At 29.9% G+C, this 27,878-nt stretch overlaps 2 protein-coding genes across 9 annotated transcripts; one reads left to right on the plus strand and one right to left on the minus strand.

Moving 5' to 3' along the window:
* LOC137824623 (dof zinc finger protein DOF2.1) lies at window positions 1-1,997 on the plus strand. Its single transcript, XM_068630291.1, has 2 exons — window positions 1-456; window positions 876-1,997. The coding sequence occupies exons 1-2, from the start codon at window positions 430-432 to the stop codon at window positions 1,743-1,745; spliced, it is 897 nt and encodes a 298-aa protein (XP_068486392.1). The 5' UTR covers window positions 1-429; the 3' UTR covers window positions 1,746-1,997.
* A 4,990-nt stretch (window positions 1,998-6,987) lies between these two features.
* LOC137819056 (interactor of constitutive active ROPs 3) lies at window positions 6,988-13,226 on the minus strand. Of its 8 annotated transcripts, none has more exons than XM_068622788.1 (5): window positions 12,940-13,226; window positions 12,204-12,267; window positions 10,887-10,990; window positions 9,331-9,502; window positions 6,988-8,852 (listed from the first exon to the last, which is right to left on the minus strand). In XM_068622788.1, the coding sequence occupies exons 3-5, from the start codon at window positions 10,904-10,906 to the stop codon at window positions 7,230-7,232; spliced, it is 1,815 nt and encodes a 604-aa protein (XP_068478889.1). In that variant the 5' UTR covers window positions 10,907-10,990; window positions 12,204-12,267; window positions 12,940-13,226; the 3' UTR covers window positions 6,988-7,229. The 8 variants fall into 8 exon arrangements, with proteins under 8 accessions (XP_068478889.1, XP_068478913.1, XP_068478897.1 ...); XM_068622812.1 differs by having other exon boundaries at window positions 12,012-12,267; XM_068622796.1 differs by having other exon boundaries at window positions 12,715-12,950.
* Between the last annotated feature and the right edge of the window lie 14,652 nt (window positions 13,227-27,878).

Genomic DNA, 27,878 nt, shown 5'->3' on the forward strand with positions numbered 1-27,878 from the left:
TTTTTTTTTGGTTCGTATGAAACCGTTGCAGAACAGAATTGAGGAAGTAAGGAAGTGAGAATGCACTAGAATTTTCTTTTCTTTTATTTCTTAATGCTTTCTCTGCGTGCAAGCCAACCTCATCCATCATCTTGTACGGCAAAAAACATCATTGCATACATTACACTTCCTTCTCTTTCTCTCTCTTGGGATTGCTTGTGGGGTGCTTTATATATATAACTAGTCCTACACAGGTTTCTATTACCTCACTTTGCATGCTCTCTCTTCTATACTTATCTTCCTCCACTTTCCCTTCTCTCTCAACTACTCTCATCATCATACACACACAAACACACCACACATACACAATCTAGCAAAAGCTCTTACCTTTTGAGTTCTTAAATTAAACTCATCACTTAGATCAGGAGTGCATATATTTTCGTTGTATGGATGGATCCTTCTACTGGACAACACCAGGTAAATACCATGCGTGTTGGGGTGATGTCAACGTGCTTTAATTATGTCTTTCGTGGCTTTTTATTGCCTGGTTTTGGGTTTTTGATTTTTGGTTCATACTTGAGATCAATTTGGAACAGAGAACAAGGCAATCATCTTAATTCGTGATTGATTTTGTTTTATATTTGACATTTTTATAGGAAACTTCTGTGCTCCCTCGTTATTCTAAACCATATACTTTACTATTCATGGTGTTTTCTATGTAATTGATATGTCTCTCAAGCTGAAAAGTAAAGGCAAAATTCCCTTTGAGTGCAATAAAGTACAAGAATTGGAAGTTTAAATTAACCCTTTATATGCATGTGAGCTTGGAGTCAAATCGGGTTGAGTATTGGTTGGTCAGTGGTTAATTTGGATGTTTTGTGGTTTGTTTGTTGCAGCAAATGTCTAACCAGTCATTGGAGAACATGTTGGCATGTTCAAAAGCACAGCAGGAGAGGAAGCCAAGGCCTCAGCCAGAACAAGCTCTAAAGTGCCCCAGATGTGACTCCACCAACACCAAATTTTGTTACTACAACAATTATAGCCTTTCCCAGCCAAGGTATTTCTGCAAGTCTTGCAGGAGATATTGGACCAAAGGAGGAACACTGAGGAATGTTCCTGTGGGAGGAGGGTGCAGGAAGAACAAGAGGTCATCATCATCTTCAACATCAAAGAGAATCCAAGATCAAGGATTCACACCCAATCCAAACAACCCGCTCACTGGCCTTCCTTCATTGTCTTATGACTCCAGCGACCTCACTCTTGCATTAGCAAGGCTGCAAAAGCAGTCATGTGGGCAATTGGGTTATGATGAGCATGACTTTTCAATTTTGGGGAACCACACAAGCACCCCATGTGATATCCTTGGCAACCCTGGCATGCACCACTCTTCCACAAACCCAGGTTTCATGGATTCGCTTAGAAGTGGATTCCTTGGAACCCAAAGTAATATTCAGAATCTGTACTATGGATATGGGAATGGGGACATGGGGGAGGTGGACAATGGCAATGCTTGTGGTGGGGTTAGTGGAGAGATGATGCTGCCTTATGATCAAGAAATGAGTGTTGCCACCACCCAAGCAGTGACAGTCACTACCATGAAACAAGAACTTTGCAATGCAAGGGAACAAAGTGAGAGTAGGGTGTTGTGGGGCTTCCCATGGCAACTCAATGGAGATACCAACATGGGTGAGCTTGACTCAGGAAGAGCTAATTGGAATGGTCTCACCTCATCTTGGCATGGACTTCTCAATAGTCCACTAATGTAGTAGACACAATCAAGCTAAGGCACTGATAATTATTTCCTCTCGTGTTTGATGAAAACAAAAATCAGTCTAATTAGGACTTTCAATCCTCCTGAGTGCTGCTGGGTTAATAGGGGTTTGGTTAATAGATGATTCCCTTGAATCATCTCCTTTTACTTTCTTGTTGTTTTTCTCTCTCTCTTTTTTGCTCCTTAAATTGTCAAATTTTTTGTACTAAATAGACTAATGAAAGTTCAGAGGTTGTTTGCAAACCAAGTCAATGAAGTTGGAGAGAAGTAGATATAGATGATCAATCATCATTTCCTTATTTGACAGATGAGAGAGAGAGAGAGAGGCAGGGAGAATGAGAGTGATGTTTCATAGTTTAATGCAGCCTGAGCATGAACTACTCTCTGAGCAGTTAGAATCATTTTCTTTCAGGAGCTTTGAATTTATAATTAGTGATAGTTTCGAGATATTCTTCTACGATTGCATCTTATTCTCACCAGGTAGATTCTTAGAACATGTTTGTACTGACTACTGACTACTATTACTGAAATGCAGTATTAAATTAAATTAAAGTGGCTACCATTGTTCCATTATATGTTATGATATGATAGTGGAGCTGAATCAGGTGATAAGAATTTTAGAATAGAAATTTCAGTGAAGCATGAGCACCAACTTCGGTGAGGATTTTGTCTCTCTCTTTGGCACTTGGGAGACCAAATCCAACTTAGGATTTGGGCGTGAGAAAATGGTCAGTAATAAGTTTGAAAATTATTTGAAGTGCCTTAATCAATGACAGTGAGCTACATTACTGCATCATGGTTTGAAAATGTGGCATAAAAAATTGAATGGAGTCAGAGGGAGAATCTGATTTGTTTGGTTGTCACCCTTTGAGAAATTGTTCTTTTGGGTATGAAAACATGAAAATAGATACTATATGCAGCTGTATAGCATTGAACAAGTGATTTTTTCTTGCAGTGTAGATGAGATTACTGTTTTAAAATTATAATAGAACTAAAGGGTCTGAATTTTAAAAATTGACCATCACATTCATTCACCTCAAAGAGCAACAAGTGCTGGGCCTACTTTGGTTGGAGTTTCAAATGAGAAGAAGGTGGAGCAAGTACAGGTAGTCAAATTCTTCAACTAGCACTATCTCTTGCTTATCTGACAAACCACATGCCACAAACATCATACTATATTATTCTCCTCCTATCTAAACTTAAATCTTCTCCTTTAAGTTTCTTCACACTGCTACAATTTAAATAATGCTTCACCCTTCAATGTTTTCTTTTTTAGCATATTTGTATTCCAACTTAAGTCTGCAACATTTATAAAATAAACTTCAGTCATAAAAATAGTCTGTAACACTAGTTAGAGTTACCATATCTGACATGTTATTTCTTTTGACACTCATCAAATGGTTTTGTTATTAAAAAATGTAGCGGTTGTAAGAAGTTAAACAATTTTGCTACAGTGAAACAATCTATAACATTAGTAAGAAGTGTTAAATATATACAAAAATTTTAGGGTTAAATATAAAAAAACTGATTTTCGTCTTTAATCTAAACTTTAGATCTACTGGGTACTTGTACTAAGGAAACTATTGTAATGAATCTTTGTTACTTTTTTTGTGGCAAACAAATTTCTAGGATGGACTAGAATACTAAAATATTTCATGTTGACTCGTCGCTGATGTAGATGTTATAATATTATAATACACTCTATGCTAAAAAATTATTTGTTATGTAAAAAATCACTGGCCAGAATCATTTTCATATTTTTTTTTTACAACAAGTATTCAGGAGATTAAAAGTTTGAACACAAAGAAGGTCTAAAGTTTGAACTAGAAATAAAAATCAATTGCAATTAGTTACTATAGTGACTAAATTAGAAATCAATTTAGAGACTACAAAATTTTTTGATTTCTAAATTAATTTTTATTATTATTAAATAGTTTTTAAATTGGTATCTAATTAACTACCAATTATTTAGATTCTATTTGGTAGCAAAAATATTTTCTAATTAGATACCAATTTAGAAATAATTTAACAAAAACTAATTTATAAACCAATTTTTTTTTTAGTTTATGAAGTGATCACTAATTTAGTCACTATAGCAACTAATTATTTTTTGTCTCTAAAATTAGTGTATATTTCATGATTTTTTTTAGTGATAATTAACCAATCTCTTTCTTCTTGCTAATCACTATATTATATTTTTCTTGGAAAATCATGATATGAATTTGGACATACTCAAGCTAGCAAAACCTGAAGCAGTGGTTTATTTAAACAAAAGGGTTTTCATTATAACCGTGTGTATACATGTATGAATGTGGAGATCGAAGTTGAAGCACAAAATTTCGACCCAAATAGAAATGTTGAAGCGTGTAACATAATAATAATAGGAATATTTGGAACCTTATGGTCTAAGGCACATATCTTTTGTGTTGACAATAAAATTACGGCGATGAGACAAATTTGACGGTTGTTCAGACTTGAGAGTCACTAATCAGATCAACACATACGTTGTTCTTAGTTTAATAATAATATCAGTACCCTTTTAAAACGAGACAACAACAACAAAGAATCCAGAGAGAAGACTAATAAGATTTTCTGTCTTTGAAATTCTCCAATGTAAGATACTATTACATCAAATTATTCAAACTTAGAATGAGAAGTTCCTCACGTCTCACGTGTTACGCTAAAACATTGGTACTCATAATATCAGCTTACATAAATATAGGGTACATGCATTATCGGCACAGATATCTCACAAGGGGCATCGTTATTCCTGTGTCATTCGATCTCAAGAAAAAAAAAAAATTATATCGACAACTTTATTTGTTTATTTATATTTTTCATCCTAGGGATTCTATGAAATACCGACACTTTGTTTGTTTTCGATAATGGAAACTTATTCTGTATTTATTATGTAGTATACATACTGACATTCACATTCACATTGATACGATATACACATGAAAATCATAACAAAAATTTATACAATAAATTTGAGTTTTTAAAAAATTAATATATTTTTTTAAAAAAATTGTGTTAAAATCGTGACAGAATTGTAAAAATTTCAACAAATATTTTTGAATAGAACACACTACCAATACGTGACCTACAAATATCATACGAATATCGATGTTCAGTACGTGTATCCGACATGGACACATCATTTAATAAATGTTTTAGTGGCGGATTAAAAAAAAATTATTTTTTATTTTTATAATCATAATATAAATTTATACCATAAATTTAAATTTTAAAATATATTAATGATTTTTTTTTTTAAATTGTGTTAGAACTGTGATAAAATTGTAAAAATTCAACAAATATTTTTTAAATAAAACACTTTATCAATACATATCTTATAAGTGTCGTATAAATATCGATGTTGAATACTATTGTCCGACACGGACATGTTGAAAGAAATTCACAATTTGGTGAATAATGGTTCGAATAGTTTTAACCATTAACATTTAATTGATTCGGTCCAAAGAACACTAATATGAATCCCTACCTACAGTTACACATTATTGCGTGGGTAAAGTTGAACAAGTGCCCAAGTCTCAAACAGTACTGCGTTTAGAAAGGAAAGGTTAATTCTTTTTCTTTTTCATTTTTTTACACCGTTCTTTATTTAAAAAATTAAAGTGGACTAACTTTTATAAAATAAAAATTTGAATTTGAAATTAGTATTAGTAATCTAAAATAATTTAACGATAGAATACAGTAAATATAATTTAATTTAATTTATATTTTTTCCAATTATGATAAAGGATGAAAAGGCACTATATTCTAAATTTTGTACCCATTTATATTTTTTTGTTAATTTGCATTCTTTTTTCTGTATATTTCTTTTAGTCATTTAAATATTTTTTTCTATCAATTTTCTTGTTTTTTCCTATTTTTTTCTCACACATTTTTTATATTCAAATTATTTTTGGATTCTTTAATCCTTTGAACTTTTTAACTACTTAAAATTTTCTTCTATAAATTTTCTCTCTCATTTCTTTTATCCCTTTGAGTTTTTTTTCTCTTATTTGCCCCATTTCTTTCTCATTAACATTTTGAACTACTATTAATTTAGATAAATTTTGTAAGACATTTTTTGTTTGTTTAGTAGGGATGATTTTAAAAAAATAAAGGTTAAAATTATACTTTAAAAATATATATACTAATTTTAATTATTTAACTATTTTAAGTAGATTTATATCTAATTCAATCTCACAAAATTAATACATATATATTATATAGGTGAAAATATCTAATACACCTCTTAATAATTTCCAAAGAATAACTTGATAAGATATTCTCATATACCATTAATTTACGAGTAACTTAATCTGACAAAATTAACTTATAAGATTGTACTCTATTTATATATTATAATTTAGTTTTACTTTTAATTAATGTGAAATCTTCTATAATTCTTAAACTCGTTATCTCTCTAATCTCCTTAGTTTTCTGAAACTATTCCTTGTTTGGTATTTTACAACAGGAATAATAATTTGAACAAAAATAAAGCATTTTTTTCTCAAGAAAACATGCTCAGTAGCAATTACAAGCGAACACTGAGTTAAATTACACAACACAACTTTTTACAGACCCAAATGAAACAATCATTTTAAAAGTTTTACAACAAGAATTGCCATGAACAAATAATACAAAAAACCAACACCAGCTCTAAAAGGAACGAACATTTTAGACAGTAACAAAAGTGCAAAGTATAACCACAAATCAAATTTAAACAGCATATAATTAATTAAAAACACTAATTTTTATATTTCCTCCAATTCTGGCGTGGAGCTGCATACTATTCCGTAACCCCTTTTAATCATGCTTCCTCCATTAAAATTGGAAAATGCAAAGACATTGTAGCATGAATTTGAAAGGGTATCGAAGGAAATTGCACCACCACAGGTAATGATTATTCAATTCAAACTCAAAAAAACAATTTCGTAAAACGAAACAGTGGTGCAAAATGAAACATTGAAACTGACCCCATGTGAGTACGAATCGCAGCTTCTGAAGAAAATTTCAAACACATATTTCGAATGAGAAATTTATTTGTGAGTAAGAAAATTTGATTTAGAAAGAAGTTCTAAACCAAAAATGTGTGAAAAATAAACAAGCTCAGTTTTGCTTACAGGAGAAAAAGGTACCTAGTTTTTTTTTTCTATGAAAATCATCCATGGATTCCAGTTGTTATTGTTATTATTATTAACAAAAGAATGTTTCTAAGTGTAGTATTGTCTTCAAATACTCGTCATTATTCTTAGATTTTTACATCATGTGAAGCTCAATGTATTCAATAACTAAACACCAACGTTTGAAGTGCAGTTCACAAACAGTTTGATATGGAGAAGGATTTACAGTGCAGATTGGAAGGTAAGGGTCAGACAAAATTGCAAAAGACATAATAAACATTACATGAACACACTATTATTGGACTAAAATTTCAGAACATAACATACATAAAATCAGACACTCACTATTTTTGAGGCCTCTTCCATAAGACCCCGAATTTCTTCAGCATGTTGCCATTTTTCTTTCTCTGGAAGTCATCATCCATGTCTTCAGCATAGGGTGAGCACTTGTAGCTGTTATCCAGAGACACAGTTCTCTCTGTGAGTTTCCCATTGTTTCCTGATGAAAGCATAGCAGCAGCAGCCTCTGCAGCCTTCCTCCACTGATCAGACTGCACCTTTAGTCTTCTCAGTTCTGCTTCCATTTCTAAATTTGCTGCTTGTGCTGCTTCTAGCTGCTCAGCCACTCTTGCAGCCTTCTTGTTGCTCCTATCTGCTTCCTCCATCACAATCCCAAGTTTCATGAGAGCCTCTCGTTCCGCGGCCTTAGCTCCCTCTACCTCAGCTGCAACTTCCTCACTCACTTTGCCACCATCTGAGAACTTGTTGATTTCCATCTTCAGCATTTCATTCTCCTCAGATATGCTTGGCAGTGTAGTCTCCTTGTCCATCATATCTGACTTCAGTTCAGCCACACATTCTTCTAGTCTTTTAGTTTCCCTTTTGAGTTCATGCTCATTTTTGGATGACATGCTCTCTTGAAGCTTGAGGTTCAAGTTCTCATTCTCCTCCACAATGCCTTGTAACTCAGTTTCCTTATCCATTAGGTTAGCCTTCAACTCTTCGATTTCAGCTTTCTTCCTTTTCAACTCAGCCTCTAGCTCACCTTCCCTCTTAGCAGTTTCAGATTTTATCTGCTCCACCATCTCATATGCACTCCTGATCTGCACCGTGCTTTGAATCTTTTCTTCTTGGGATTTAGTCTCAGCAGTCTCTACAGCAGATTGCAGGCGTCCAACCTCAGACTTCAAATACACAACTTCTGCTTCTAGATCATTAGAATCCTCTCCCTCTTTCAATATTTCAGGTTGGTGTTCAAATTTGTTACTGATGGAATCTGTCTGAAGTATGCTAACAAGTGCCTCTAGTGAGTTTACCCGTGCTTTGGACTGGTCTAACTCCAAAGCAATAGTGTTGTAGCCATCAACAGCTTTTGCAACATCTGCCCTTAGGATCTCAATAGTTGTTTTTGCAGCCTCACGTTGCAACATGGTTTCATTGACCAATGCTTGGGCCTGAGCTTCAGATTCTTTGTAATCCCTTAGTTGGCTTTTCATGGTGTCCACAAGAGAAAGAGCTTCAGACAAGTTCTGCTTCAGGTTTAGTAGCTCTGTGTCTGCTGATTCTGCTTGTTGAGATTGTACACTCTCACAATTAGCTACCAATTCAAGTTCGGTCTGGAGAATCTGAATTTCGTTCATTGCTGAGGCCAAGGCAGCAGACTCAACTGAGAGCTGCTTTTTGGAGGCCTCAAGTTCAGATTGGCATGCCATATCACGCTCATCTATAATTTTCTGCAGCTCAAGAACACGACCTTCTCCAGCAGCACAAAGATCCAGAACGTGTTTTTGTGACTCTTCGAATTTCGCAGATAGAGCTAATAGTTGCTCCTTGGACTCCAGGGCATCTTGCTGAGCTTGCCTCTTGCTTGATTCAGACACAACAAGCTGATCCATCACCTTCTTCAAATCATTTTGGAGTTGAGAAATTTGAGATTCCAATTCAGATATTTTGCTGGGGCGCTTCCTCTAAAGCAACACAAAATTACAATGCTTTATAATTCACCACAAATTTCGAGGCTAGGAAAACTCTACTGATAAATTATAGAAAACAACACATCATATTGGTGCTTCCAACAAGGATTACAAAAGCACACGTAGAAAAATGGCACAAGATACCTTATACCTCAGGTCAGGAACAAATAAACACAATACTACTTTTAGAAGTCATGTGTGTACAATGCCAAACGCATAATAAAACCAACGATAAGTTGTTATATTAAAACACATTAGTTTATTCTGATAAATCCAGTGACTTGAATACACTTAAATGTTTTTAAGAACAGAATCCTTAAAAAAAAGGTATATCTATATCCATCTACTAAATGGAGAAAATGCACTTTGTAGGAGGAGAATCTACACAAAATATTTATTCTAAATATTTGCTGTTCCAACATATCTAGTTAAAATTTTGCAGTGAATGTATCATTTGAAAAAGAATCGATACCTCAATAACTGGGCTTCGGGGTGATCTGCGATCAGTGACTTTGGGGCTTCTCTCCTTTGCTGATTTATTGGCCTGACTTGAAGAAGATACAGAATCAATGTCCACAGTAGTAGGCCTGAGTTGGCGCACAGCACGAGGAGACACCTTCTGAGGCATCTCAGAGGATCCACTTCTGAAATGAATATACACTAGTGTAATAAGCAAGTGAACTTCACTGTGGGAAATGGAAACCAATATCTCTAAATTCTAGCCTCAAATACCTTGTAGCCATGTTAAACAATATTCTTACACTCACATTGCAGCAGAAATCCTTTTAGGTGATATAGAACTGATACTAGATAAGTCGAACCATTCTTCAAGCCAAATTTAAACAAACACGTGCATGCTATAATACAAAGTAACAACTATGGAAGAAGATTCCTACAAGTTACAACAAAGTCTTCCTAATGTAACATAGAGTCATCATCTTTATAAATTCGGTTTGAAAAAGAAAAGTGCTATAAACACAAATTAAAAGAAGCTTACATGTCACAAAAAAGTCTTCCTAAAACAACATGGGTGTCATCAACTTCATAAATTATGTTTGAAAATGAGAGGTTTCTTCCAAGCACAAATGAAAATAACTCCTACAAGTTACAAGAAAGTCCTCTTCACACATAACTTGGGCGCCATAAGCTTCATAAATTCAGTATGGAAATGATATGTGTATTCCAAGCACATGTTTTCAATTAACTAACAAGGTGATTAACAAGCAGAAACTCTCTTTTTTCAAGATATATATGATCACCATTGCTCAATGGGGATGGTTGGTGCTAAATGTTGCCCCAACAAAGGACATAATGGCTTTAAAATTTGATACTCATCAGGGAGAAAAAAAAAGTAATAATATGACTATATATTCCTAGAAAAAACAAAGCTTTGTTCATTCATTAGAGTTGGTAATAATAACTGCCCCGGGTCCCAATCTCCATTATCCCATTCCGCAGTTATAGGGAGGAACCATATTAACCAAAAAGGAAAGTGTAGAGTGATAATTAGGCCTATAGATTTGGAGACAAATATGATTAGCCATCATCCAACTGTTCTACAAATTGGTCCAATTTATCATATGGATAAATCAAGAACACATTATTTAGGTGAACACAATAATGTCTTTTTAGTGTAATGGTATATTTGGTTAGCTTTCGGCAATTGATATATTTCAACACATAACAGAAAAGTTCAGCAAAATTAATTATACGAGAAATGGCAAAAGGAGAAAGTGTCCCAAGCTTGAAGGAGTAGACTTCACAAACATTTGGTGCACTAATTGCTGTTAACAACGTGAAGAATAAATATAGAACTTAAATTTATTATCATTTTTCTCCTGATTTAGAAATACTAAATGACATTAAAATTTGATATATGAGAAAATGGTAAAATACAACATAAACCAATGCAAGCAACACCACTGAACTAATTGCCTTTTAAAACCAGAAATCATTTTGAAACAGCAAGGTAAGAAGCAATATTAATAAAACAGTTTAACAGCAATGCACCAATCAATCAAAGATTACCTTGTCTTTGGTGTCTGCATGGCTTAATTGCTTCCTGTCCAGTAACGAGAACCCGGTTTAATAATTTGGGCCTTGCTGCTTGAATGCTCCCTGACCCACAATGACTGCAACAATTCAGACAAATATCACACACAGAGACAAGAGAATCCAATGACAAGGTGGAAGTTACGGAACAAATAAATGTGTTCATGCAGGATGGTAAGGTCTTCTTATCTTCACCTCCTAAGCCATAAATGCAGAAGATTTGCTCAATGTGATTTTCACTTCTATGTTAAAAGAGCACCTTTACCTTACTAGTGACAACTTACCTAATAATATAACTACTTTATAAAGATGGTTAAAAAAGAAAACACTTCATAGATTCTCACTACAGTTCACTCCATCCTAAAGTGTCAATTATAATAAAACTGTGTCAAAAATTGTCAGTAGAAAATGTGAGCAGGAACAAGAGATGGAGACCATTATCAAAAGATGGAAAAATAAAAGTGAGACAAATTGGAATTAACACAATATGTCAACCACAGGTCCACACATGAGGGAAAACGTTCTCATTACCAACTGATGCTATGATAATTTCTTTCAGGCTAACAGCACCCCAGTAATGATCAAGAGGGGCCTACAACTACAACAACAGAAAATCATGAAAAATTACACATGTGCCCAACATCTCCACATTTCTAACAAGGAAAATACCAACTCGCCCCTGTGAGTTAATGAACTAACAGATCCAACCTGGACCTGATCAAGGAAAGCTTCAAATTTTGTGTCCAAATCAAAAATGGGACTTTTTACTGCAATGTAATCTTGGTTCAAACCAGCTATGCCCACACAAAAAATCTACCAAATACCTATAAAAAATCAGACTTTCGAGGTGTTTGGACTTCATTTTAGAAATCTGGATCGAATAAGGGTTTCTTGGCCAACCCACTATAACCAGTTAAACCACATTGGATCCCGTAACCCGTTTTAACACCTCTATTCCATAGATACATGGACTAGGGGCATTATTGTAAAAATTAAAATGAAAATTTCATAGCCCCCAATTTTGCCGTGAAAGTAGGCATGGTCCACTGAACGAGAGTTTAGGATGTGAAGTTGTTGTGATATGAACACAAATCATTTTACCTAAAACCGCTCAAACCTTCTGATTCTGTCTGCACTACACTAGGCTCTAACCCGTTCACATTTTTCACACCATAGCTTCAACGAGGAAACAAACAAGATGTTCACATAACATGTAGTTGAATTTTGTGACAAAACATGTTCTATCCATGTGCATTGCAGAACAGAAAAACGGCAAGACAGAGAAGGAAAAACCTCTGCCCCTAGGAGGTCACTTCATGCAAGGAATCTCTCTGGGGGTAAGGGGAATCACGTGTTGCTGGAAACGAGAAAGCATGCAAAAACGTTAAACTCGACAACGAAAGGAAGATGGTGTAAGGAAGGAACACTTAAAAAAAACCCATCTTTTGAGAATGAAATGAGAGAGAACAGAGAGATTAATTTATTGAGCATGAAATAAAAAGCTGAAGAAGCAGATAAAGAAACAGACAAAAGAAGTACATTGTAGAATAACCCCTTTTTCTTAATATATTCCTTTTGCTTTTGAGAAAGGATGAGCGAAATATATTATACACGAAAGCTACGAAACCTTGCAGCTAGCTCGAATATTGATGTCAGTTTGTTTTGGCATAGCTTTTGACAAGCAAAAAGCGCTTTTCAAGAGTGAAAAACAGCAAGAGTTGGAAAAGAAACATCACATTTCAGCTTCAACAAAGTAACGTCTTTATTTTGGCGAGTTAAGAAAGAAGCAAACCAGTTTTCTAACCAAAAGGTAAAAACAAATGTGAAGATGGAGAGCCCAATTCAAAAAGAGTTCTCCTTTGAAAGAAGCTTGAAGCTTTAAGTAGCCCAGAGAGAGTAGTTTCTCTAAGCAATGTGGGACTTGGAAGTGTGTGGTGTGTCACCACTTTGCATTGAGAAAAAAGTAGAATGTTGATGGAAATGAAGTAAGAAAATGGATGCAGATATGCATGGATCCATGAGTGCTAACCTTGAGGTGGTGGTGAAGGTTGAAGAGTGGTAGGTGTTTAAGGTTGTGGGTGGTTTGGCATGTTGTATTCCATTGGGTGTGTGTGAAGTGTGGAAGGTAACAAAGAAGGTGAAGTGGGAGATAGAGGGAGTGAATGGTGATTGGAGAGGAAGGAAGAAAACAAAAGAGTACTCTGTCTTTGTCATTTCAGCAAGGGAAGAGCGAAGTATTAATCAGTTTGAAATAGGAGTTTGCGTCCGCACACTGCACTCCATGTGTCCTATCCTATCATTCTCACCTGCTCCTTCACTTTTTTCTAACTTCTTTTTCTTAAACTATTAATCAACTCAAACCTCGTTTTTTTAGCCTGGTTTATAAAAAGAGACAAACTTTCACATTTTCTTCACAACAATAAATTAATGGGGTTTTTTCTTTGTAAAAACATTTCGGTCTTCTTAATTGTTTGTGCATTGCTTTCAACGTGGACTTTTTTGAGAATGATAGGATTAGAGAAATGATTGTAGTTTATTTGACGTGATGAAGAGTAACAAAAGGAAGGTGGAACCATAATGTGATACAAAGTTGTATTATTCTGAAAATAAGTCAAAATTGTTGTTGGTGATATAGATAAAGATTTTTCTTAACATATAATTGAGTTAAAATTTCAACTTATTAGATAAATTTTATAAGGTTCAATTAACTTTAAAGAGATTTGTTAGATTTATCACACTTTCGTTATCGGATCACCCGTAAATATATAGTCTCACATGTGAGTTGGAAGATCTAGACATGAGAAAAATATATTAAAGATTGTACATCAACTAAAGATAAACACCTTCATAATATATAATATATATAAACTTCATACTAAGTTAGTTTTGTAAGACTAAATCCAAGTTAAAAAATATCCAAATTTCTTATTAACTCATAAATATATATATTAAAGATAATAAATTATGTTGTTGGATTTTATCTGTAGTAAGATAAATAATTATTTTAATAGTCAATTAATTTTTTTAATTAATTTATAAAATAGTAAAGTAAATATCTTAGATATAGGTCGGCATACAAATCCTTAAATTCGAAATATAATGAAATATAAATTAAGCATATGGATTATTATCATATTGTAATTGATAAGAAGGATGAAAAAGTTTTGAATAATTTCAGTAGTTTCTGGTATTATTTAATTTGAAACGATGTTTAAACTCGGTGAAACTTATGACTATGCTGGTTTTTTTTTTTCTATAACAGGTCAAGCCTTGTAGTTATTACTCTTAATATTGTTATTTATGAGTAATTATTAAAATATTAATAAGGGGGTTTTCACTAATGCTTAAACAATAAGATCCTTTGAATGAGGGGGGTGTTTTGTCTTCTAAAAGTTTTCTTAAAATATAGCAAACAAGTCTAGTTGACACGAAAAACAATCTAAATTGAATAATATATATAGTTTAAAAAAAAATATTAATAATGAGAACTAATTGAAAAAGATTGATGATAAAAAATTTAGTTTAAGATTTGAATAGTTAAACTTGATGTCGTTTATGATATAGTCTAATTTTTTAATGTAAAAAATACCAGTTTAATGATTTGTTGAAAAATTAAGTTTTAAGTTTTAGTATTATGGAATTTATTATGATATTACAGAAAATTTAAATTGAACAACTCACGTGGATAGTATTATTGAGGAAAGTGGTATTGAAATTTCATAATGTTCTCATCGAAAATTAAACATTATTGGAACGGGTGTTAAGATTTCTTATCACTTAGTTTATGAGACAAAATGTATATTTAACGATGTAGGAACTAATTGAAGGAAATAAAAGAAGACAAAAGATTGTAGCAATTGATTGAACATAATTGCACAAAATTGCAATACTAATCTTATTCATTTTGATTTACTCAATTATATATATAATAAAATTACAATTACTGTAAGCTATAAAATAAGAATACTAACATGCCTCTAAACTAACCATTAATGCAATCAGAATTAATAATAATAAAATCTAAATAACCAACATCCTTCCTTAATTCTGATTTGGAACAACCCTTCCAAATTTGAGTTATGATATTGTTTTTCTCAATCGCCATCAATTCTTCATTCATATCTTTTTGCCATTTAGGGTGTTGAATGGCATCGGCAAGTCTCACAGGTTCTTATTCTGCAAGAAAAGCAAAGTGAACCAAATCTCCATTGTCATCAACTTCATCATCAAGATTTACTTCGCAATCTTGAAGATGTACATGTTGTCGCTGCTGCCTTCTTGGTCGCTCCATCATAGTTGCAATAAGAGTTACTCCATCTTCCATATCATCGTTCAAAATATAAATATATCGTTTTTTCGAATCTATTTTAGCTGCTGCATTCCATTGCCATTTCTCATCTTCGGCAAATGTAACATCACGACTAACAATCACCTTCTTTGTCATTGGATTGTACAGTTTGTATCCCCATGCTTATATCCAATGAAAATGGTCTTCACTGCCTTATCATCCCACTACTTTAATCTTGCTGCCTTGGGGACATGAGCATAAGTAATTGACCCAAATACCTTCAAGTGTTGCACATTGGGTTTGAATCCACTCCATGCCTCAATCGGAGTTGTGTTAGGAACACTCCGAGTGGGTGATCTGTTTATCAAATATACCACACATGTTACGGCCTCAGCCCAAAAATAATTTGGCATACCTTTCGCTTTAAGCATGCTCCTCGCCATGTCCATGATTGTTCTATTCTTTCTCTCAGCAACTCCGTTGTGTTGAGGTGTGTAGGGGCAAGTTATGTTATGTTGCAACCCAAGTTCTTCACAGTGCCTCTTGAATTCATTAGACTTGTACTCACCTCCTCCATCACTACGCACCATCTTAATTTGTCTGTCACTCTCTCTTTCAACAAATGCTTTAAATATTTTTTAAAGTAGTGGAATACTTCATCCTTTGCTTTTCAATACATAAATCCAGGTTTTCCTTGAAAAATCATCAATAAAGGTTAAAAAATACTTATTACCTCCAACTGATGATATGTTCATCGGGCCACAAACATCTCTATGAACAAGTTCCAAAGGAAATTTTGCACGCCAAGGCTCTTTAACAAATGGTGTCCTGTTATTCTTTCAAAAAATGCAAGCCTCACACAATTGATCAGGGTGATGAATATGGGGTAAACCATTCACTAAATTTCTTTTGGAGAGATTTTCCAAACTCTGAAAATTTAAGTGCCCAAAGCGTAAATGTCATAGTCACGATTCATTATTCACTATTGCATTCAAGTATTTGAAATCACTCATTTGAATATCTACTGGAAACATGCAGTTTTTTTATAAAAAAGATTTAAGAATCAAACTACCTTTTTTATCAAAAATTGATAATTTATTTTCAACTATGTGCATCTCATAACCCTTTTCAGCCAGTTGTCCCATACTCAACAAATTACTTTTCATATCAGGTACATAGAAAACATCATAGATGTACGTGTGATCACCATTCTTCAATGTGACAAGAATTCGCCCTTTTCCAGTTACCGGAACGAACCTGCCATCACCGAATTTCACTTTTGTGCGAAATGAGTCATCCAAATCTGCAAACAACTATTTCTTACCACACATATGATTCGTGCAACCTGTATCCAAATACTAAGTCTAATTGTTTGGGGTTTCATTCGATGTGGCTGCCATTAGTATTGTATGATCTTCTTCTTCTTGTACGTGATTACTGTCTTCTTGAGCACAATTGACAACATGATTATCACCTTTTGATTTGCACTCATTTGCATAATGGCCACGTTTATGGCAATTATAACACTCAACATTTGATTTATTATAAATGCCTCCTCATCCTCCGCGACCACGTTCCTCGCGCCAAGCGCCTCCATGATTATGGCCACCACGACCTTTGCTGAAATAGCTACCATGTTTATGATAGAAGCTACCAATTGAGGGTTGTGCTTGTAAAGCATGTTCAATTTTATTGTCATTCATTCGTTGTTCATGCGCTCGTAGAGAACCAGACAATAACCTTACTGTCATTTTTGAAATGTCATTGGCCTCTTCAATTGCGGCAACAACATGTTCAAATCTGGGAGTTAAAGACTTCAAAATCTTTTCCACCTTTGCCTGCTCCGAATGTGTTTCACCATTGGTCTTCATTTGATTTGTCAAGGCAATAACTTTATTTATATAGACATCAATAGTCTCTGTGGTTTCCATCTACAACCGTTCATATTGGCGTCTTAGGGTTTGAAGACGCACCCTCTTGATCTTATCATCACCTTTATAATTGGTTGACAAAATTGTCCAAGCCTCACTGGCAGTTGTTGCTCCTTCTATTTGCTCAAACGTCTCGTCATTCATCCCTTGATGAATGAGATACAAAGCCTTATTTTCCTTCTTCTTCTGGTCACGATGTGCTACTCGTTGCGCCTCAGTTGCATTAGCAGCTAATGTAGACACTCCACTTTCAACGACATCTCATAACTCATGATAATCAAACAAAATTCTCATTTGCACACACCACCGATTGTAATTTGTTCCATCAAGGATAGAGACTGATAATTGGGTAGAGTTAGACTAACTCTTGATACCAGTTGTAGGAACTAATTGAAGGAAATAAGAGAAGACAAAAGATAGCAATTGATTGAACGTAATTGCACAAAATTGCAATACTAATCTTATTCATTTTGATTTACTCAATCATATATATAATAAAATTACAATTACTGGAAGCTATAAAATAAGAATACTAACAAGCCTGTAAACTAACTATTAATGCAATATAACGGTAAAATAGTTTAAGGATAATAAAATCAGAATTAATAATAATAAAATCTGAATAACCAACAAACAAAACTAAGACAAAATGTATATTTAACGAGGTTGAACACAACACTGAATGAGAATTCATCAGTGAATCAATATCTAATACTGAAGTCAATAAATAAACATTCTCCAATTATAAAAAATATATAATATAGGTTTTTTTTTATCTTATATCTTAATCAACTATAAAACATGTTTTCTCGTTATATAAAATTATTGGAATTGAGTAATATTTTGTAGGTAAAAGTTAAATTATATATATATATAAAGATATTTTTTCAATAATACGTCTCGATTCTCAACTTGCAAAAAGGTTTTTCGACACTCGCTCAAGTTAGTTTTGAATATTTTAGTGATTAAGGATAATGAATGTTATTAAATGTTCCTGATTTGACCTGAGTTAATATATTTATACGTCTAGATTATAACAAATATCATGGTTACTCTCTGTGTTAATCTGACATTACGAACAAATGCTCTACAAAACCTATATTTAAAAATAATTTGTTTGTATGGTCTCGATCTTAATAATTAAGATACTACTCAACTCAACATCCTAAAACATCTTTTTATATTATCGACCTTAATAACAGTAAGACTACTTAACTAAATATCATATAACATCTCAATGAAATATATATATTGTTATAAAGTACACCTTTTCCTCCAAACTCAATAAGCTTAGCTTTGAGAATTGATGAATTTAATCTACTAAGGTAAAAACCAAATGACTATTTTCAATCAAATTATTCTCATTCAAAGGTCAAAAACAATTCTTTTAAATTAAAACAAAAATCTTCATTAAACCCTCTGATATATTTTTATCTTTATAAAATTTATATGAATATTTTCAAGAATATTTTTTACCAACTGAATAAAATGTATTCACTTCAAATAATTATAATCCGAATATGAAAAAGTGTATCATATACTGACCAAACGCTCCTAAATCACTGTTTGGTGGAATAAGAAACAATATTATATGTAAGATTGAAGTGTAGCTCATGAAAATTGCAACATAAACAGTGTCTATGTTTGTATTTTGATAATTAATGTCCATGGTGGTGAATAGAACACGTAGTCTAGTGATGTCGCCTCGTCCAGGTACACTTTTCATCATCATTATTTAATATGTTGAAATCTTATTTTATTTAAGGATACATCATTTGGTAAATTTTTATTTTTAATTAAAGAATTTTTCTTTTTAGTAAATAAAAAACATAATTTATTTATTTACTTAATAAAAATGATTTCATTTTATAAAAATTATGAAATTATATATTTTAATACAATAAATGAATGTATCTTTACCAGTTAATTATAATTTCGCTTAACTTTGAAACAGAGATTAATAATCCCGAGGCAAGCTTTGAAGAAATAAAAAAAATCAACGTCTATCTTGTCTAAAAATAAAATACATTTCCATTTTTCGTAAAATGGTAATTTAAAAAAAAATTAAAGACTAACTGAAAAATACAATATACAAAAAGTAAGATTTAGTGATTAAAATCTTACATATTGAACCATCTATGGCGGTGTTAACGTAGACAACTAACTTGTTTTAAAGTAGTCAAATAAGTTTTCTTCAATAAAAAAAAAATCATCTGAGTATAATAGGTATTTAGGTTTGAATTATATTAATTTTGTTTGGACTTTATTAAAAGTGGTTAATACAATTAAACATGTGTTTAATTTTTAATGATTATAACGTGTGTTAATTAAAAAAGTTACGTTAATAGTAAGGCTATTTTTTTTAATAAACACATATTCAATTACCTCAACTACTAAAGAAGTTCAGATAAAATTAATAAAACTAATTTTTTTGTATTTTTTTATTATACAAAAACAAAATATGTCAATATTTATATTATAAAATAATATTATTGAATTATATATATATATATATTATAAATATAATAGGTTGTAATGTTTTTTTAATAAGATTGATGTTAAACAACATATGTTATATGTTATTATATAAAAATAACATAAAAATAAAAAATGAAACTATATCAAATCCATTTAAAATAAAAAAACAAAAAACAAAGATAAAAAAAATAAAAAAAGCAGAAACTTCTAAACAACTACAGTTTAAATCAAATAAATAACGATTGATTTGCAATTATATATGAACGTAAGTATAAAATTATATGATATTATTGCATATTCCTATCATTATTTCTTTTTGGTTGATCTGTTTTGAAAGTTATTATGTAAATGAATAATAAAATATTTAATTACTTATATATAAGTTTTTATTAAATATAAAAAACTGTCGCGTTTATATATTAAATATTAAATATAAAAAAAAAAACTTAAAAAATTAGTTAGCTAATTTATAAGTCTTTGATTAAAATTTGTCTTGATTGAAAAATGTTTGAGTATGAAATATCGAATGCCCAGACACAAAATTTCTTTATATTTAGTACACGAAACTAATTTATATGTTTACTCGATTAAACTTACCCAAATTTTTGTTGATAAAGAAAACAAAACAAATATACAATAATATTTATAAACTTCAATTCACCATAATATTTCTGATATAGGATCTTGTACAACATATTAATTTTAAAACTCAAGTTTTGTAAGATTCTTAATAAATATCCTAAATTGAAGACTTGAATTTTAAAAGTAAAAAGTATTTAATTATAAACTAAAGTAATATCTTAAGTTGTAAAGAATGGAACTGCAAATAAAAATATATATAAAACAAGACATTATAATTGAAATCAAATAATTATGAAGTTTTATAATACTCTGACATTAAGATACTCTTCTAAGATACCCATGTGAAGTTTTATTTTAATTTAAATAGATTAATTATGTTAGATAATTTTTTAAATGTCTTGTCAATCTTATTGAAGTAATAACCTACTATAAGCGTCACAATTTTATAATTTAGTATTTATATTTCAATCTTTTAAAACTTACAAAAACAATTTAGTTATATAAATAAACATTATTAATAAAAAATAAACGTGTATAAATCTTATTGTTTTAGCATTGAATAGTGTAAGAAATAGGTGTAATGCAACTGATAGAGATTGAGTAAAATTCACGTTTTCAGTGTAGCTTTCCAACTATCTATACTTAATAGTTTCTCCCTTTCCGTCCACATTGACGGACTTATGGATAAGTTTCTCATATGTAACAGTCAAACACGCAAACATGACCTCGCATATTTCGTTATCATATTTTCTCACATTATTTTTTTAATAATACGTTGAGGATTTTATATACACTCCATCTATACTATATAAATAAATATAAACTCTACTATAAGTTTTGATTCAAGATTTTACATTGATTTAATTTATAAAATATAATTGAATATAAATTTTATCTTATAAATCAGTTTTTTAAAATTATATCATATTTAATTATATGAATTATATTTTTAAAATATATCTAAAAATGTAAACATATTTTAATATATTGAAATTAATCTATTTTAAATATTATAAAAAAATTATTAAATAGTAATTAAATTTAAAAAAAAATAAATTATATATTATTTTAGAGATTAAATTTATTCATATTTAAAGTGATTTATATTATTAATAAAAATTTATAAAATAATTTTTAAATTAATATTTAAATAAATTATCAAGTTTTAGTTATTAGTGTTTTATATTTTAAATTAGTCTCTATTTATGTGGAATATAAAATAGTTAATAGTTAAAACATCGGTAGTTAATGTTATTTAATTAATTTAGAAAATACTTTATACATTTGTTTGCTACTTTAGATAGTAATAATTTTTTATTTTATAAAATATTTTTAATTTAATTAATATAATAACTAATTATTTTAGTTTTTAAAATTATTTTTTATTTAATAATTTTGTTATAGTAAATATGGATTAATAAGACTGAAATGTCTGTAAATAATAATTTATAAGATATATGAGTAATATATATACTTAAAAGACTAGTGATAATAAAAGAAGATATAAAGAAGAAAAAGAGTTATAAGAAGGGATGAAAATAAAATACAGTGAATAGTATATTAGGTGAAGCAGTGGATGAAGTACGTGTGATGACTTTGGATTGATTACAGTTGTTTTTTCAAGAATCAATTTTAAATTGTTAAAATGTAATTGAAATATTTGAAATTAATCTTGAATATAAATTCATTAAAATACATTTTTAAAGTATGGATGGAAAAGAACAAATTGTGTACGCTAAAATAATCAATATAATGTGAGTATTTTTAACTAACATTCGCGAATAATTTACTAGTAGTGTGAGAAGTTTGTTAGTAATTTTTATTCATACATTTTTAAAGAATAAAAAACGAAAATAATAAAGTTATTAGTAGAAAAAATATTAAGAATTAAAAAAATTATTTAGAATATAATTTTAAAAACTTCTTAAGAGATAATTTTTGTTTAAATTTTACTTTGCAACTTATTAAAAAATTAATTTTAGACATACAAATATTTTATCATGCAATATTATTTATCTTATATTTTAATATTAAATAATTATTTTTGAATAATCTTATTCAAATTTTGAATATATATATATATATATCCACATATATATAAAATCATTTTTAGGTGTTTTTAAGGTTAGGGTCTAAATAATATTAATCTTAATCTAATATAAAAAATTACTTACATGAGTTATGTCATAACATAATATCTACATTGCATCCCTATTGCTTATCCATAACTAGATGAGCTAAGTCTGGCCTTTGACTTAATTATCTTTCTAATGTTTATTGATTTAGTTATTTTCATATTAAAAACCAAAAAGTTAATTTCATTTCTCATATTTTAAAAAGGTAAATGTTGTTCCGATTTTAAAAAATAAATAATTTTAATCCATTTTTCAAGAAAATTCAATATGGTTCTAACTTAAAATAATTATGCTCCAACTTTTTTAAAAACATTAATAATACATATAATTCAATTCTTTAAAATTTAATAATTTTTTTATATAAACTTAATTATTCTTGTATTCTATATAATAAAGATAAAAATAAATTTAATTTAAATATTTAAAAGTTCAATATAATTATTTTTTATGTTTGATTGTCATTATTAAAATATATTTATTTCAATGATTTACATTAAATTATATGTGTTTGTTATCATATTAAAACATTTAAAAAAATAAGACTACCTCAATTATTTGTTTTTAAAGAATTAGAACCACATTAAATATTTAATTTTTAAATTAAACTTTAAAAGTTTTACAGCAGTGTTAAATTTTTAAAATTTTAGGAGATGAAATTGATTTTTATCTTTAATATAAGAATAGAAGGAGTAATTAAACATTTTATAAGAATTCTAAATAATATATATTAGTGCTTACTATCACATTACTGTTGAAAAGTAATTATTAATATTGTAGAATATTTCGAATTAGAATTTTAAATAGTATTTTATTGATTATGGTTACAAATTATATTATTTATCTTTGGAAAGTAATTATTAATATTATACAACTGGCGTAATAACCGTCTCCCTATGGAAGAAAGATTGGTTTTGTGGTGTATCAACTTTGAATTTAAATATATAACTACATTGGATACTCACACATTAAAGTTTGAAATTTCCAATTGAATAAGATCACTACTCATAAGTAATACTTGTGTTCCACATTTGACCACCTATTTAAAAAATTCAGTAATCTTTGTCAATATTTAATTTGTAATAATATTTTTTATTTTTTATGCCAATTATATAACTGTTTTTATAGTATCCTAAATAAATATGTTAGGTTTAGAGTGCATTTAAATCAAAATAAAAAATAAATAAAAAATGCAAAATTGAAACTAAAATTTCAGATGCAAATGCAAATCTTTCAATTTTTTGTCAGAAGAAAGTGCTGCTACTTTCTCACCTGGATTTGCTATCATTGCATGGGCCACCAAAATATCCAAAGTTTTTATATATCATATTAACACTATTCATGGTCCAAAGACTTTTTATATAGACAATCTCAAAATGTCTAATTATAAATTTATATTAATTTAATTAAATATTAACAAGTTCCAAAGAAATATATGTAAAAATATTTATTCCACTAGAAAAGATAAAATTTAGTTACTATATTTTTAAAATAATAAAAATATATAAAAAAATAACTTATAAATTATACTGGTAGGGTCTGCACGACCAAAATCATGACTCGACATCCGGTTTAAGTCAATCGATACCACAAAGACTAGTACACATAAACAGGATTAACGAGACTAATTAGTGATCAAGCATTAGGTAATACATTCTTAAACATTACCCAAATCCCTAATCTGACTCAATAACAAAGGGTCCGTGACAATGATATAAATAAGCACAGATTCCATGAATCAGGTACGTCATTACACAATATGAATAACACCGAGTGTCAAATACTGAGTTCTCACTTGAGCGTCAGAGTGCTTTTTGCAGATACCATCCAAATTTAGAGATCGCGAGGACGAGAAGTAGAGGGGCGAAAGGGGAACAAGGAATTCGTTTAGAGAGAAAGGAAGGAAATTTAGTTGTTATTTCTAGGACATATAATATGAAAACAAATTTTAAACTAATTTGTAGAAAATAAATTATAACCGTACACACATGTTAATCACTATTTACTAACAATAAAGTGAACACAATTAATAGATAGTGTAGAATTTTTAAGTATGCCAACTAAGATTTATTTTGTAATAGTATTGTTTTTAGAGATTAAGACTATCTTTAAGAGGTTTTTTTGACCATGATGGGGTTACTTTTTTTTATTTTTACCAAAATGGGGTTCGTTTAAAAAAAATTACAAATTTAGGCAAGTCGTGCTAATTCGGTACGACTTCATATGCAGAAGTCGTCCCAATTAGGCACGACTTCTGCCATGTCATACTAAAGTCGTGCCAACTTGGCACGACTTCAACCTTGTCATATTGAAGTCGTGCCAACTTGGCACGACTTCTGCCACGTCATAATTTTATTTTATTTTTAATTTTATTGTTTATATATTGGGTAGTAAGTTATGTAATGTTAAAAATTAATTTGATACATAATTTTCTAAGAGTGTTAGTTTTAAGGAACAAAAAATTGGATAATCGTGTATGGATCATGTTTGACGGTAATGTAATACAATAACTTGATTATTTGATTAATTAAAAAATGAAGAAAATTGTTATTGAATTTGGAAATAAATACATAAATGAAAATTTATTGTATTTGGAAAATAAATAGAGAATTATTGTTGTGAATTTGCAAAATAAATAGCTTGAGGAAGTAATGATTTTACAGAACATGTAATGATGAGAATAGATTAATTAGAACTAAACAAATTAGTAAGATTCATTACAATATATAAAATAAAACTGTAAAGTTGAACTAGAAGTAAATTATTTATGGGAAGACATGACACAATGTGGTCTTCGTATTTGTCGTCGAGGTCTTCGTGGAAGAGGATCATTAACGACATGTTCATCATCGTTGTCATTGGCTTCATTATGAGATGCTGGTGAGGGCATTGTGGGTCGATAATGCATGGATGATGTTGGATTAGAAAGAGGGGTGAATGCCGAAGTTCCAAATATATTTGGTGGAGTGGAAAAAGTACCTGAAGGAGAAGGTAAAAAATTATACGTGTAAGGAATCTGATGGTGTGGAGAATGAAGTGACAGGGTAGAAGTCGTGCCAAGTTGACACGACTTCAGTATGACAGGACAGAAGTCGTACCAAGTTGGCAGACTTCAGTATGACAGGACAGAAGTCGTGCCAAGTTGGCACGACTTTAGTATGACATGACAGAAGTCGTGCCTAATTGGCACAACTTGCCTAAATTTGTAATTTTTTTTAAACGGACCCCATTTTGATAAAAACAAAAGAAAAATAACCTCATCATAGTAAAAAAAAACCTCTTTAAGAAGGTAATTATATTTATGAGTAACTGTAACACGATCCAAAAAGTCACGCACTTATTTAATATTCTTATATTTTTCTAAACTCTTAATATTTAAGGTTATTGTATTATACTTAAAAAACATTTAATATGATTGGGAGTTGATGTATTTAGTATAAAACACCCCCATTTAAAGTTTAAATTATTAGTTTATGAAAATATAATAAATATAATTAAAAAGGGGCATATAAGGAAGTAAATTAACGAGAGTATGTGTTTTTTATTACAGCGTTTAAGATCGTGCTTTTGAAAAATGAATACACATTATAAAACTCCGTATTTGTCGCGGGAAAATAATGCTTTACGCATAAACCATATAGGAAGAGTACAAAGGACTTGTTTGGCTATCGAAGAAACGCGTTCTCGGTGAATGCACCATTACGCTTATTTTTTGCTAACTTCCCTCACACCCAAATTTCACCCAAACAACTAAAAAAATACAATTCATCTACAAAAATCTCTCTATCAACACCGAATCAGAAAATTTTATAACATGATGTTAATCACGTTCTTAAAAGACTTATCACCTCCTGAAGCAGAAATATTAGATTTTTCATGTATAATTTCAATGTTTCAACTTTGTTAAATTAATGTCGTTATAATCAATTATTTGAGATTTTTTTAAACTTTAAAACAATTTTATTATTAAAAAATATACTAGAAGAAAAGAGAAATTGTTTCTTTTTTTCTATGTCACTTACATTTTGTTTTTTTAACTATACCTATTAGAAGAAATAAATATCTGTCTTTCTTAAAAATGATTGAATTTAAAGTTTTCATATTTTTAAAAGGATAATCATTATATTAATAAACATGTTTATATAGGTTTGAGTTTGTTTATTTTAATTTAATTTAAGTTTGTTTATTTTAGTTTCTCCTCTAGTTTTTACTTAGACATTTTTTACAATATGTATAAATTTATTATGTATCGTCTTTTATAGGAAGTTATTTTGTTTTTCTTTGGATGAATTTGTTCTAGTATTTGATGTTTTTTTTTTATGAATTGTTTTATGTAATGACAAATAATTTTTGAGATATAACTTGATAGTTTAAATGATGTCAGATTTCACAGTGACATTTAATATAAATTTTGTATAATAGAAATACAATAAAACTTTTAATAAAAGAAATCCAGATTTTCTCTCGATTCAATTTTGAAGAAAAAAAAGAAAAATTACTTCTATCTTAATTTTGAAAAAAAAGAATTTATCTAAATCAAATATTATTCATTAAAAAAGGAGTATTGGAAATGAATAAGAAAACTTATTTATAAATGTATATGTCTTCTTATTCTAGGGAATATAAGACTAAAAATAAAGCAAAATAATGCAAATGCAGCTGAACAATGGAACAAAACCAGCTATATGTAATTATAGTATGAATTTGTACTCCTTTCAAAATAATGAATTTTTTTTTCTATTAAACGTCTGTGTCGTGGTGATAGTATTAGTAATAAATTTGTCTGTTATCTCTTTCCACTCCTCTCGTCTTTGACACAATGTTTTTCTTTAAATTATTTATTATTTTGTTTTCATTATAGACGACAATATTAAAAAAGAAAAACCACGACAAACCTAAGAAGGGTAGACAACGCATTACCTAATTCAATTATTTTTTTATAAACTCTTTCTTTCTATTACATTTATATTAGTTATTTGCATCCATCCACTAAAAAAAGAAATTATACTGATTGGTCGGAAAAAAAAATTATCTTATACAACTGGTGAAATATATTTTATTATTAAAAAATAAATTTTAAATGTAAATAAATTTTATAAAATAAGATTTACATTCATCTATAAATTATATAATATTTTAATATCTAATCAAAATCTCTAACTTTCCTTTACATTTATGAAGTTTTATAATATAATTTTAAAATTGTTTTATTTAATTATAATATGATGTAACATATTATCAATTTCTTATTTTGTTGCATGTATATTCCACCGACCATTTTTGTAAAAGATTAGATAAATTATTTATTTAACATCACCAAGAAGCAAGATCCAAGTAATTTCAAAATAGCAAGGCTATTCCAGTCATTTAGCCACACACGTGGCCATCATCCATAGCGAGTACCCTTTTCCCCACGCGCTCTCCACGTGATAAATATAGAAATAATAACAATAATAATACAACCCAATATATTTAAATTTAAAATAAATAAATATAATTATTTTTATTTTATTTTAAATTTTCTAGTGGTATAAAATCATCACTCTAATAGTCGAAA

The sequence above is a fragment of the Phaseolus vulgaris genome, chromosome 11 (genome assembly GCF_000499845.2).
Source record: "Phaseolus vulgaris cultivar G19833 chromosome 11, P. vulgaris v2.0, whole genome shotgun sequence".
Lineage (NCBI taxonomy): Eukaryota > Viridiplantae > Streptophyta > Magnoliopsida > Fabales > Fabaceae > Phaseolus > Phaseolus vulgaris.

What these genes read in the sequence shown, in the direction of transcription:
- LOC137824623 (XM_068630291.1), top strand. Translation starts at nt 430, where the DNA reads ATGGATCCTTCTACTGGACAACACCAG. An exon ending in CTTCTACTGGACAACACCAG is followed by an intron (nt 457 to 875) that starts GTAAATACCATG and finishes TGTTTGTTGCAG; the next exon opens with CAAATGTCTAACCAGTCATT.
- LOC137819056 (XM_068622788.1), bottom strand. Translation starts at nt 10,906, where the DNA reads ATGCAGACACCAAAGACAAG. An exon ending in ATGCAGACACCAAAGACAAG is followed by an intron (nt 9,503 to 10,886) that starts GTAATCTTTGAT and finishes TATTCATTTCAG; the next exon opens with AAGTGGATCCTCTGAGATGC. An exon ending in CCCGAAGCCCAGTTATTGAG is followed by an intron (nt 8,853 to 9,330) that starts GTATCGATTCTT and finishes GTGTTGCTTTAG; the next exon opens with AGGAAGCGCCCCAGCAAAAT.